The sequence below is a fragment of the Sabethes cyaneus genome, chromosome 3 (assembly GCF_943734655.1).
Source record: "Sabethes cyaneus chromosome 3, idSabCyanKW18_F2, whole genome shotgun sequence".
In the NCBI taxonomy this organism is placed as follows: domain Eukaryota; kingdom Metazoa; phylum Arthropoda; class Insecta; order Diptera; family Culicidae; genus Sabethes; species Sabethes cyaneus.
In genome coordinates, this window is record NC_071355.1 from 47,883,153 (window position 1) to 47,896,186 (window position 13,034).

The 13,034-nt window shown below is 41.2% G+C and overlaps 1 protein-coding gene and 1 non-coding gene across 2 annotated transcripts in view; one reads left to right on the forward strand and one right to left on the reverse strand.

Annotated features, from left to right (window-relative positions):
* The window catches only part of LOC128739552 (uncharacterized), a gene marked incomplete at its 5' end in the record, with an annotated part of 421,627 nt that overhangs the window by 391,318 nt on the left and 17,275 nt on the right, over positions 1-13,034 (reverse strand). The window contains 4 exons of the mRNA XM_053835046.1: positions 4,567-4,713; positions 5,596-5,824; positions 5,897-6,595; positions 6,658-6,772. Of these exons, the coding sequence (XP_053691021.1) occupies positions 4,567-4,713; positions 5,596-5,824; positions 5,897-6,595; positions 6,658-6,772 (1,190 nt within the window). The remainder of the gene's footprint in view (positions 1-4,566; positions 4,714-5,595; positions 5,825-5,896; positions 6,596-6,657; positions 6,773-13,034) is intronic.
* LOC128744842 (U6 spliceosomal RNA) lies at positions 10,151-10,257 on the forward strand. Its single transcript, XR_008412464.1, has one exon. It is a non-coding gene; the product is annotated as a U6 spliceosomal RNA (small nuclear RNA).

A 13,034-nucleotide genomic window follows, 5' to 3' on the forward strand; every position in this document is an offset into this window, starting at 1 on the left:
GGGACATCGGACCTACTGTTCCCTTCGTAAAACGCAACGATCGAGAAGCATATGCCGCCGCACGAACCTGGCTATGTACGTGAAAGACATATGCTCCCTTGCCGGGCTCGAGCGGACGGTACTGCGGACCATATTTGGCGGGGTACAAACTGAAAGCGGAGAGTGGCGGAGACATATGAATCACGAACTATAGGCACTTCTTGAAAAGATTCCTATCGTACATCTGGCGAAAGTTAGTGGGCTACGATAGGCCGGATACGTCACTAGGATGCCGGAAGACAGTGTGACGAAGACAGTTCTCTTCAACAACCCCACCAGCATATTCTGATAGCCTAATTGATAAAATATTCGAGTAGATACCTTAACTCTTGCTGTTGGACGTTTTTGAGATCACCATGAAGTATGAAAATTGTGATTTAAAGATGATGATTTCTCTGAAGTGATGAAGTTACAATCTATTTGTGACTGAAAAAGCGCAAGAGGCGAAGCTTGTGTGTTCAGCTGTGTATGAAATATTTCAAAGTGACGCGTATGCTTTGCATGGTAAGCTCTCGTACTAAAGGTTGTCCCACATCAAATTGCACCACAGAAGAAACGCTGCAAAACATTACTTATTGAGTATTTTCTCCTGAAAATTTGGGTAGAAGTAGTTAAGAGTGTTTAGAGTGTATTGTACACTATATTTTTATCTCTGTCAGTTTTTCGAAAATTGGAAAAAATGGCGTCATCCGAAAAGGAACGTCGTGAATTCATTTTGCGCAAGCACCTGAAAAATCCGTAGCTATCTTATCAGGACATCGAAAAATAACTCGGAATCGTGCACTCAACTGTGAGTCGTGTGGTTCAACATTACTACGAAACTCTGAGCATCGAATGGATGGAGAATTGTGGTCAGAATGGATGTTCTACTCTGGAAGTGCTCCAGGATCACAAGAGTGTCGTGGAAGCGTTTCAGGAGATTCCCAATGCTTTGGTCAGGGATGTGGCCAAAAAGTTAAAACTGTCCAGGTCTTTCGTTCAGAAAGCCAAGGAACGGGAGGGACTGCAGTGATGAACGGCAAAATACGGTGGGAAAGTCACGGGCCCGGAAACTGTACACCCACATGCTGTCGAAGCCTCATTGTCTCATCATGGATAATGAGGTTTACGTCACGGCTGACTTCCAGTAGCTTCCGGGGTTACTGTTCTTGACCGCCCAACACGAGTTTGATGTTCCGGAGGAAATAAGGAAGCAGAAACTTTCGAAGTTTGCCAAGAAATACATGATTTGGCAAACGATCTGCTTATGTGGCAAACGGAGTGCGCCGTTCGTGAATACCGGGACTGTAAACGGGCAGATCTATCTCAAGGAGTGTCTATAGAAGCGTCTGTTTCCTCTGTTGAAGCTATACGAGGGCCCTACGGGCTTCTGGCCGGAGCTACAGCCACTATTCAAAAGAATGGTACGAAGCCAACGGGGTCACTTTCGTACTCAAGGACATGAATCCCTACCCCCAACGCATAGAAACTAAGGCCCATCGAAAAATACTGGGCTGATATGAAGCAGGCAGTACGGAAACGGTACGACGAATTTAAGAAATAAAGTCAGTTGCGTAATAATCGCATTTAAAAAATTAAAAAAATAAAATTTCGCGACATGAACGCAATAAATAAAAACAATGTTTACCAACTATTTATTGGTTCAGGTGTCAAAGGTTATATTGCAATTAGCGATAAACACAAAAGAAACTGAGATGCATGAGAGAGTAAGGTTGTTGTGTTCAGTAAATTTATTGTTGCCCAAAACTCAGCTGTTACGCAAATGTACAATATACGTTACGAAGTAACGCCATCTGTTGTATTCAACAGGGAAACATTGATAGTTTCAGGCATAGTCTCACGCATGGCGCATAATGAAACACTTGCGCCAACTTCTGTTATTTATTATCAGAAACTAGAGGCGGTGTCCTATTCAGCGACAGAATATTTTGCGCATCTATACATATAAAAATAAATTTCTGTCTGTATATGCCCTATAGACTCGGAAACTACTGAATCGATCGGCGTGAAAATTTGTATGCAGGGCTTTTTAGAAAGGTTCTTATGATGGTTTGAGACTCCCATGCAAAATAAACACAAATTTCTGCATAACACAAGAACTACACTCAAGTCTTCTTTACACGGTGTGTTTTTTTCGATTACACAAGAAAGGTGCAACTGAGGGACCAATTACAAACTACGTGACGAATGTCGGGCCTCTCCCAAATGTACTGAGCAATAAATGAATGGTCCTTAAGGTGCCCCGTTCTTAACAATCGAAAAGACAAACCATGCAAAAAAAGTACTTGAGTGTAATCCAGCAAAATGAATCAAATTTGGCATGTGGGGGTTTTTGGAGGCAGGATTTTTTCTATGCTGGTTTGAGACCCCTTCCCCTCTAAGAGGGGGACTCCCATACAAATGATACACAAATTTCTGCATAACTTGAGAACTAATCAAGAAAATAAAAACAAATTTGACATGTGAGGGTTTTTGGAGGCAGGATTCTTCCATAAAACATCAGTCAATAACAATAACAACCAAAAACTACGTATAGTAACATTAGATGATTCAGGGTGAGACGGCCACAGGCCGCGACTTTTGCCGGTGACCCGCCATCGGAAGCACTGACTACTGCGGGGGGTAGCTCCCCCCACCAAAATCGCCTCTGTCAAGGTTCGACTTGTCATTGTGGTTAACCGGTCAGTTAGCTTCGAGGTACGATCTACAACTGGCGTCGTAAATTCGAATCTCGACTGGTTCTGACTGCTAGATAGAGTCAGTAGGATCGTAGCACTAGCCCCGTAATTGTCCTGTACTCTAACAGCCGGTTGCAAAGTCTGTCGATTAAAAAAGGTCAAGTCTTAGGTAGACATTTAAGTTCAAGGTTTTGCCATTTTTGTCATTGTGGTTAAAAACATCGGCGTTAAAACTAAAACATTTTGCAAGTTTTTCTTGGTAGTTAGTTATTAGCTGCCTCCATTGAATCCAAAACGAAAGGGACCGCATGGTTGCTCTTCGGCTTATAGTATTGAGTACTCAAGAAATCTGAAAGAAGCACCTAAGATTGATGATTGAAAATCCATCTTAGTTTGCTTTTATGAGCAATATCAGCAATAAAAGCGATATATCTTAATTTTTTCTAGTTAATTAGGCCATTACAAATATTTTTTAAAGTTTTTGTCCTTCCGGTGTTCGGCCACTGAAGGGGGGGGGGGCGAAAAAAAACAAAGTTAATGTTTTAATCGAGCAAAAAAAACATGGATTTTAAGAATTTTATTTGAGGTTTAAACGTGAAAACCGAATCTATTCTTGCTAATAATATATACGTTATTATTTTCTATGCAAAAATATACGAAAAAGACAAAAACGAAGGAAAATTTTTTTGGACGATTTTCGGAAATTCCATTGTTCGAATTTCTATTTTTGTTTCGTGCTAGAAGCGTTAATTAAACTGGGAGACTCATTTTTCGAGTTTTTCAGACTGTTGAGCCCACAGACAATTGATTTTATAAAAAGAAATTTGACTCATATCCTACAAATTATTTTTTTACCCCCCGATTTTTCAAGCCAATTTTCAAGGGGGGGTGACAAAAACTTTAAATATGATTTGCAATGGCCTTATAGTCAATTAAACAGCTTGGGTAGAATTTCGCGGAGTTGGGATTTAAGCCCGGGCCCTCGGCATGAGTGGCGTAAATGCCAATCACTCCACCGGGATTGACTCTGAATTTTTACTACTAGTATGACTAGTAGTCTTTTTAAAATCTCAGATAAGCTTGGAATTATAATTTAATCTTTATAAGTAGCAGTCGTGCACTCGAAATTTTATCTACGAGGTTGATCAAGGTTACATTACTTACACCATGTACGTCAGTTCTAATTGAAAATCAATTTCAATATTGTTTCACTATAATCATACTCATCGAATATTATACCGTGCGATCCTTTCTTATTACCCCGAATTTAAATTGGTGGACGGCAATTATTTTAAGAAGATTATTGACTATTAAAGTGAAATCGCCGAGAAAGCTGAAGGCCATTCCGCGGATATCGATCCACCAAAAACGTTTCGAAGATTAAAAAGAAAAAAAATCGGCAAATTTGTATCGCTATCGATGGTGATTATAGATGGAAGGGGATAAAATAAATTTTGAAAGGGATGTTTGCTTACATTTGCACAATCCGGTTTAAAATTCAAAACGAAAGGTAGAATCGGTAGAATCCAACATAAATATTGACAAGATGTGTGTGTGTGCGTTTGAATTTTGCTCCAACACCCGCAATTAGCTGCCTAATTGGCTGAGTAAGTGTTAGATTAGAATTGATTAGATTGCTGCTGTAAACGAGCATTCGAAAATTATAATTTGGTTTGAAAATAAATTCACTCAAGTAGGTATCATTACGGTGGAAGCTTTAATTGGATTTGAAAATAATGCAGTTGTGAAGAATTATAATTTAGAATACAGTATTGCATAGAACTTTGGACATTTTAAGTTATAAAATTGCATTTAACCTGAAACACCTTTATCGAATATCATCACTTACCTGGGCTGTCGTGTGGAACCGGTGCACAGAACGCGCTGGAACTGCCGGACGACGACGTCGGCGGGGGATAGAAGGATCGCGGTGGACCCAGCCCCAGCGGTGAATCGCACGTCGACGGTTGACCGAAGAGTGGCGGTGTCGATAGATCTGCGAAGCGGAAAATTTCCCACTCAATAATGTTGTTGCCTCCGGGAGTTAAATTAATACAGTCATCCGTCATACACCGCCGTTCGATGAGCGCGGCGGCGGCCGGTGCAATCATGTTCGCGCTGCCAGTGTACAGGCTAGGCTGATGCCAGGCAAGCTTTTCGGCAATGCTTTTCAACCGTTTTGAAATCCGGTTTCGTTTAGTGACATTTTCGACAGCAATGACACCGCAGAAGGCAGCGGATGTGTACTACAAGCGGTTGAAATTTTGTTTTAATTAATTGCCCTGACGTGGAATGTTATCAACTGCGGCGGAAATTTACTTTCTGGCAGGTACAGTGCCGGAGAGAGCAAAGAGGAAGCCGAACATGGATCGGTGTTCAAGCTTTTTGCCATTAGCGGAAGTAAATTGCATTGGAATCGTTTCCCTTCCGTTTGCCAACAGCACACCGGTAGCAACGGGTCACGTCGCAACACTGTTGGCAGTTCGGAATCCAGAATGAAATAAATGGAAAATCTGAACTTCCACCCGAGCTGGTGTGGGTGAGTGGCTCCGAATGGAGCCAGTCAGTGGGAGGCTTGAATCGATATTGGATTATGAACGAATTATTGTTTTTGAGTTGTTGAAAAAGAATTGCTGATACAAATTGAAGGCCGGCATTCCATTGAACGGTGGGTATGTTTCAATTATCGAAAAGTATAATCATATGTTTCGTTTGTATGAAATGGATTTACGGCTTTGTTCTGGGAAACAGTGAATGAAATTGTTTGTCTGTCAATTGTAATTAATTGGTTGTTTTTGATGGGAAAATCGAAACTTTCTGTCAAATTGGTATATGTTGTTGAAAAATGAGATGATAAGAGCTCAGCACTCGTACTTACTTTGATCGTTGGGTGGTCGCATGCTGGACAGGGCTGACAGTGGTGTGTAGGAACGGGGCGGTCCTTCGCCTGGACGCACCAACCGCTCTTCGGTTACACTTTGCTGCACGCGATATTGCATTTTACAATAAGCTTCTTGATTGGCTCCGAGGGACGAGTTTACGTACACACCGGTAATGGTGACCTCGGTGTCCTGTGCGATGACAACATTACTGGACATTGGCCGTGGCTGGGAGGATGAATAAAGTGAACATAATTGAGAATGTTTGTTCTCTTCGTCGTCCGTGATAGTTTGACTTACCTCTTCAATTTCGCGCTTAACTTCCAACTCGTCTCTTTTTTCGCGCAATAGTTCCGTTTTAACGGTGATAGTCTTTTCTCTTTCTTTCGGTATTTCTTTTTCCTCTTCCTTTTCTTGTTCTTTATTCACTTCCTTCGATTTGTCAAAATCAGTGCTTTCGACTACTTTCTCTGCTTCCGCAGGTTTTTCCTCAATTTTGGATTCTTTTGTTTCCTTTTTATCCTCTGCTTTAGAAGCATCTTTTTCTTTGGCTTCTTTCTGTTCTTTTGCTTTTTTGGATTTAGGCTTGTGAGCAGGATTATCCGAATCGGAATCAGTGTTTCGATAGAGAATCCTTTGCACTTCGTAGGTTGCCGCCAGCATGGCCGTTGCGTTCAGACTGGCCATTCGCTTTTTGGCCAAAACTTCCACCACTTCCTTCTTTTCCTTGGGCTTCCGTTTACGCTTCTTAGCATCGGCTGATTTCGATTTGGAAACCGTCTGTTTCTCAGAACCAGACGAGGACGAACAGGATTCCTCTGCCTGTTTGTCACTATCCGACATAAGGGCTTTAACTTCGCGTTTAATTTTCTTGGCTGGCGGTTTCGGTCGATCGGGTTTTTCTGCCTTTTCTGGTTTTTCACATTTCGGTTTGGGTTTTGGTTTTTTGACTATTTTGCGTTTGATTTTACGCTTTTTAACGGGATCTGTATCTTTACCCTGTGGAACGAATTCAGAACGTTTAGAAAGATAACCTGTAATCAGTCTTGTATTGATCTTACCTGAGCGTAGGTTTCATCGGAGTCCGGCAGAAGGTCATCCTCCGATTCCATACTGGAGGCGTTCGGATCCCAGTGTTTTCCGGCTCCGCGAAGCCCCGGAACGCAGCGCAGGGTTCTGGAATTAAATGAGACGGACAAATGGGTTAAAATCATCAACATCAAAAAGCCTTCAAAAAGTTGTATAATCTTGATTAGTTCATTTAGTTTTTTTATTAATATTAAAACTATTTCTATTTATGTAATTTTGTTTACATAGCACTTGGATAATGAAATTCTATTGAACTTCCAACATTCATCCCCGATGCTCTTAATAGGCTATTGATTTCCACGCTTTTTCGCGTTAATTTCTAAACAAACTTTTTAATTAAAATTCGAAAGAGTACACGTAATCATACAATCATTAATTTATCCACTTCTTTTCAGCAATGGAATACATTTTTTAGAGTAAAATTAATACAAACTTTTTATATTCACGGACCTAATACACATTGATTGTGATAACTTTTTTCTTCTAATTACTAATTACCTACTTTTTTGCCTTCTTACACTGCGAGTTGTACTGTCATTATCTACTTTGCCGGTATTTATTGTCCTACATAGGTTCGTTCTAAAGCAAATTGGAAATTATCTAAGCGCTGTAGGTCTTTAAAGGCCACATAGTTCTGTGGTAATAAAATAAACACTAATTTGCTACAACCCGGAACAGATGACTTTTGTTTCCACCGCAGATTGCCATTTTACGATCCATTTATTTATATTTATGTGTAACACTCTAAAGTCGTAAAATTTAAGATACAAGTAAATGTTCAATTTGATGCTCATTAATTGACATTAATCGACATCACTTCCGATCGGTGGAAGTACCGGCGTACTGGGCGTACTGTAGTGTCAGTGTGACTAGGTGAATTAAACAATTTCCTGCCAAAGGGCCTTTGATTGCTCATTGAAATCATTTAGATTTATATTTTTATCAATATAATTAGTGTGAACGGTTGGATAATACATATAAAATAGAAAGCGGATCGGCTCCTCCTATCCAACAGCTTCTTTCTCTGCCTTCTCGTGGGTCCAACCGCTATACGAATAACTCCGGCAACAAAGGTCGTACTTCGACAGGGAAGGAGGCACTCATGTGAATGCTGAGTAACTTTGCTAGTCATGAGCGTCTGTCTCCATGGCAAAAATGGCGACTGGCGTGCCCAGACAAAAATAAAATGACTTTACAAAGGCGTATTAGGGTCTTTAGAAAACGGATGGCGGAAATTTACATTGGACATAAATATTATGTGACATCATATTAAAATTGGGACTTGAATTTGATTTGAACTTGAACTTACAGTTTTATTTGAAATTGAGCTCAAAATTCAGCTAGAAATTGGACATGAATTTGGACTTCAAAAAGAACTTTAAACTTTTCCTTTTTTTCCTTTTTTTCGGGTTATCAAACTGGTCGCTTAATAGCGTATAAAACTCTGCGCTGGGCCCTTTTGTGATGTCAACAAAGTGTCAGGGAGACCTCAAACATCAGTTCTACCTGAAGAGACAGGCAATGTCGCCCACTAAAACACACGTAGAGCCCCAAGCATAGCCGTTACGCCTATACCCGCAGGAGGAGGCGTTCCGGCCCTGCGCGGACTCCACGAACTGACTCTAAGATCTCTCTGCCAAAGGCCGGAATGTCATATTTTAAATATAATGATGATGATGACGAAGATGATGATAATGATGATGATGAGAAGAAAAATAATAGATCGAATTTGTAAATGTGCTATGGACTTTTTGTACCACTCGAGTTGCAATATGTGGTATAATGAAGAAGTGGAGGATTCGTCAGCCCCGCCTGACACCGGTCTTCAACCGCGCGCCCGCTTTCAATTTTCCAACACAAACAACCACAAATGAACCAATAGGTAAGACAAATTTCGGAGCATTAGTGGTTATCAACTTATCAGGGAAAATTTAATCTTTCATCCCCTTAGCATTCATGCACTGTCCCACGATACAAAGTAAATTGAGCGTAGCACAAGCTGGACGTTCGCGATAGTCGACAGAAGCTTCAAAATATAGAGGCTCGCCCGCCTTCCAACCCTCGAGACCAAAGAGCTAGTGCTGTAAAGCTCTGGGCTTAAACGTCTCTCTAAGACTCGACCCCTTCCCATCGACAGACCCCGCGGGCGGCCATCAGAGCACAGGATAGCCACGGGGCCAGTGCAAAAATCCTACTCTATCTAGCAGCACCGCCGAAACTCGAACACGCGACACGAATTGACCTAATTTTCCCATCTGCTACCTAAGAGGTGCTATTACCCGTAATCATTACAGAGTGGTCCTTCGGCATCCAACCGGATCTGGTATCCCGCTTACATCCCCTTACTAACCCTAAGCCCCCGACCGTCTTAATCAATCCGACATTTTTCGGAGATATTTGTGACAGTTGTGATAAATAGGGATGAATCCCAGAAAACTTCATCTATTGTCAGAGATCCCCATACTGGCCTTATTCTTAAACGGAATAAAAGCACTTTCTGAACAACGCAACAATCACATTTGGTAAATTTTTACCCCGAGTCCCACTTGAAATCACAAAAGTATTTTGATATATACCCACATTCAGAAGTAAACGTGACCGCTGTTCATTTACTGATTAGTTAAAAAGCCCTACACCACGACAAGGTTCAGTTTTATCGTAGGGAATTTGGACTTCAAAAAGAACTTTAAACTAGACATAAAATAAGACTTAAGATGAGACATGGGATTGAACTAGAAATAAGACTTAAGATTGAACTGAAATCAGAACACAGAATCGGAATTAAACTTGAACTTGAATTGTCGAAAGCGAGAAACACAAAAGTCAGAAAAGTTTAGCTACTCTCACACTGATTGAACAAAACTGGTGAAATTTAGGAAACACTAGAGGCCCGAATATTAGTTGAAGATCGAAACTCAAAAGTTAAAAATAAAAAATCACAAGCAAACAGTCAACAGCTACAGGTTAAAATATTTAAACTATTTAAATTCAAAAACCAAATATCCAAAGTTGAAAGTCAAAAGCTTAAATTCGGAAGTCAAAACTAAAACAACGAATGTTAGAAACCAAGCCAAATACCACAAACAAAAATGCAAAATTCGATGGACAAAAATCAAAAGTCAAAGAGTCAAAGGCCGTAAACCAAAATTAAAAAGACAAAGTTAAAAGTTAATAGTCAGAGACAAAGTTTGAAAGCCAAAAGTCGAAAATCTAAAAATAAAAGTCAACCCTAGTAATAATTCTAATGCCGCTTTGAGAGAATTTTTAAATAAAATTTTATAAAGCTTTTTTCTGGTTTTAACCATTACCTCCGGGTTTAACATAGTAGGGTAAACAACGTATTTTGGACCCCCTCAGCAGCTGTACATAATTTGGATACTTACAGCAAAATCAAATGCAAGTGTCCAAATTATGTACAGCTGCTGATGGGGTCCAAAATAGGTTGGTTACCTAGCTAGGTAGGTTGTCCTAGCTTCGGCTGGACATATACTAAAATTGGAACGATACAGAGAAGATTAGCATGGCCCCTGCGCAAGGATGACACGCAAAATCGTGAAGCGTTCCACATTTTTTTTTAATGGCTCTGTCACCATCGCATTGGTCCAGGAGCCATATTTTCGCAAGGGGTACTTTCATTCGACGGATATTGGAAACCAGAACTTTGCTGTTTTCAGCAAAACTGGTATGACAAATCCTCGTTTGATGCCCAGGGCATGCATATTGTTGCATAGGTCAATTAGTGCATGCCTTATCTCTGAGTTGACTACTCGAGATATTTGTGCAGTCACAGTAGAACTCGTCGTGGATGATGTCCATAGGCGCTATGTCTACTGTTCTGCATACTTACCACACGATGAACCGTCTCCCAGCGACGATTTCAGAAATGTGGTGAGATACTGCCAATCTAGTGGGCTTCCGCTCATTGTAGGCAGTGATGCCAATGCCCATCACATCATTTGGGGCAGCTCGGATATCAATCTAAGAGGCTCTGATTTGATGGAATATTTGAGTGGTACCAACCTTGGAATACTCAACATTGGCAATTGTCCAACTTTCATACGAGCTGGTAGAGAGGAAGTGTTAGATATAACACTCTGCTCTAACAGGATCAGTCATGAGTTGGCACAATGGCATGTTTCAAATGAGACACCAATATCTGATCATTGCTTTATATATTTTGATCATTTGGGTGTCTCCTTGAACGCTGCAACATTTCGCAATCCGAGATTTTCTGACTGGGAACTCTTTGAGGAGGAACTGGCGACGAAATTTCAAGGATTCGAACCGACGATTGAGTCATCGATCGACTTGGATGTGGCTGTAGATGTCACAACATCTTTTATTGCGGAAGCTTTTGAAGTAGCTTGCCCGCTAAAAACTATTAAAACGACTAGAGGAACACCATGGTGGAACTCTCATCTCGCGGAACTAAAGAAACGATGCAGGAGAGCCTGGAATAGACGTCGGAGGGATGGCGTGGAGCCTTTCAAGCAGGCCCGGAAAGCCTATGCAAAGGCTTTACGATCTTCAGCACGCACGAGCTGGCACAGGTTCTGTAGCAACGTTTCCAGTTTCGGCGAGGCAAGTCGACTTAATAAAATACTGTCAAAATCGAAAGATTATCAGGTTAATAACATTCGAAGTTCGAACGGTGAATACTGTTCGAATGACAATGAAATCCTGGAATGTCTCTTTTATAGTCACTTTCCGGGCTGTGTGGAACCTGAAGTTCGAAACGATCCAGAAATCGTTTTAGGTGGCTTAGACTCATGGGCTTTTGCTCGGAGACTTGTCACAACTGAAGCGATTGAGTGGGCCGTGAACAGCTTCTCTCCATACAAATCTCCTGGAACAGATGGAATATACCCTATTCTATTGCAAAAAGGATTCAAGTACTTCAAACACATTCTGAGAAGGATGTTTGTGTGTAGTATTGCTATTGGGTACATCCCAACTCAATGGCGTGAAATAACCATTAAGTTTATTCCTAAAGGTGGACGCGCGACATACGAGCAAGCCAAAAGTTTTAGACCAATCAGTCTAACGTCTTTCTTGCTTAAATCACTTGAGCGGATTGTTGATCACCACATCCGCGAAACAAGCTTAGTAGAAGTTCCTCTTCATTCAGCACAGCATGCTTATCAAAGTGGCAAGTCTACAACCACTTTATTACATGATGTGGTGGATAAAATTGAGGTTGCTTTTTCACAAAAGGAATCTTGCTTAGGAACTTTTTTGGATATTGAAGGCGCGTTTGATAACGTATCTTTCGCTTCCATTTTGGAGGCTGCTCGTTATCATAATGTGCCTTCAATAATCATAAAGTGGATAGAACAAATGCTTAGTAACCGATTGCTTTTTTCGTCCTTACGGCAAGCAAGCATTTGGAAGCAAAGTGTTTGTGGATGTCCACAAGGTGGCGTTCTCTCGCCTCTTTTATGGAACCTTGTGGCGGACGGCCTATTGAGGAAACTCAATGGTCTAGGCTATCCGTCATATGGTTTTGCGGATGACTATCTCATCCTAGTAGTTGGAAAGTGCATAAGCACATTATTTGACTTAATGCAGCAGGCACTACGTGTCGTAGAAACGTGGTGCCGAGAAACTGCACTTTCGGTAAATCCGAGCAAAACATCTATCGTCTTATTTTCAAGACGTAGAAATACCAATGGAGCTCGCGCTCTGCGCTTTTACGATTCGGATGTTGATGTTGTGAACGAAGTGAAGTACGTGGGGTTGATTCTCAACTCCAAGCTTGACTGGTCCACAAATATTGATTTCCGAATTAAAAAAGCGTGCATGGCCTTTGGGCAATGTAGACGAGCAATTGGCAACTCTTGGGGGCTTAAACCCAAATACATACACTGGTTATACACGGTCGTTGTCAGACCAATACTGGCGTATGGTTGTCTTGTATGGTGGCAGAGAGGGGAAGTTGTGACTGTCCAGACAAAGCTAAACCATCTTCAAAGGATGTGTTTAATGGCAATGTCTGGTGCATTTACTACAACTCCTACTGCCGCCCTAGAAGCTATTTTCAATATTAAACCTCTACACTTCCACCTGAAGCAAGAGGCACTAATATGTGCTTATCGACTACACGCGATTGACCTTTGGCAGTCTGTGGACGGTTCCACTGGTCATACTCGACTGTGGTCGCAAATTGTTGCTGAGGACAGGTTTGCCCTTGCTCCTAGCGATGTAACGCTCATGCGTACTTTCCCGTATAGGACTTTCTCAAGTGACTTTCCTCCTAGGGAGGATTGGATGTCAGGCTACATGGAAAGGAAAATTTCCGACTATGTGGTCTGTTATACCGATGGTTCCTTGTACGAAGGTCGCGCGGGTG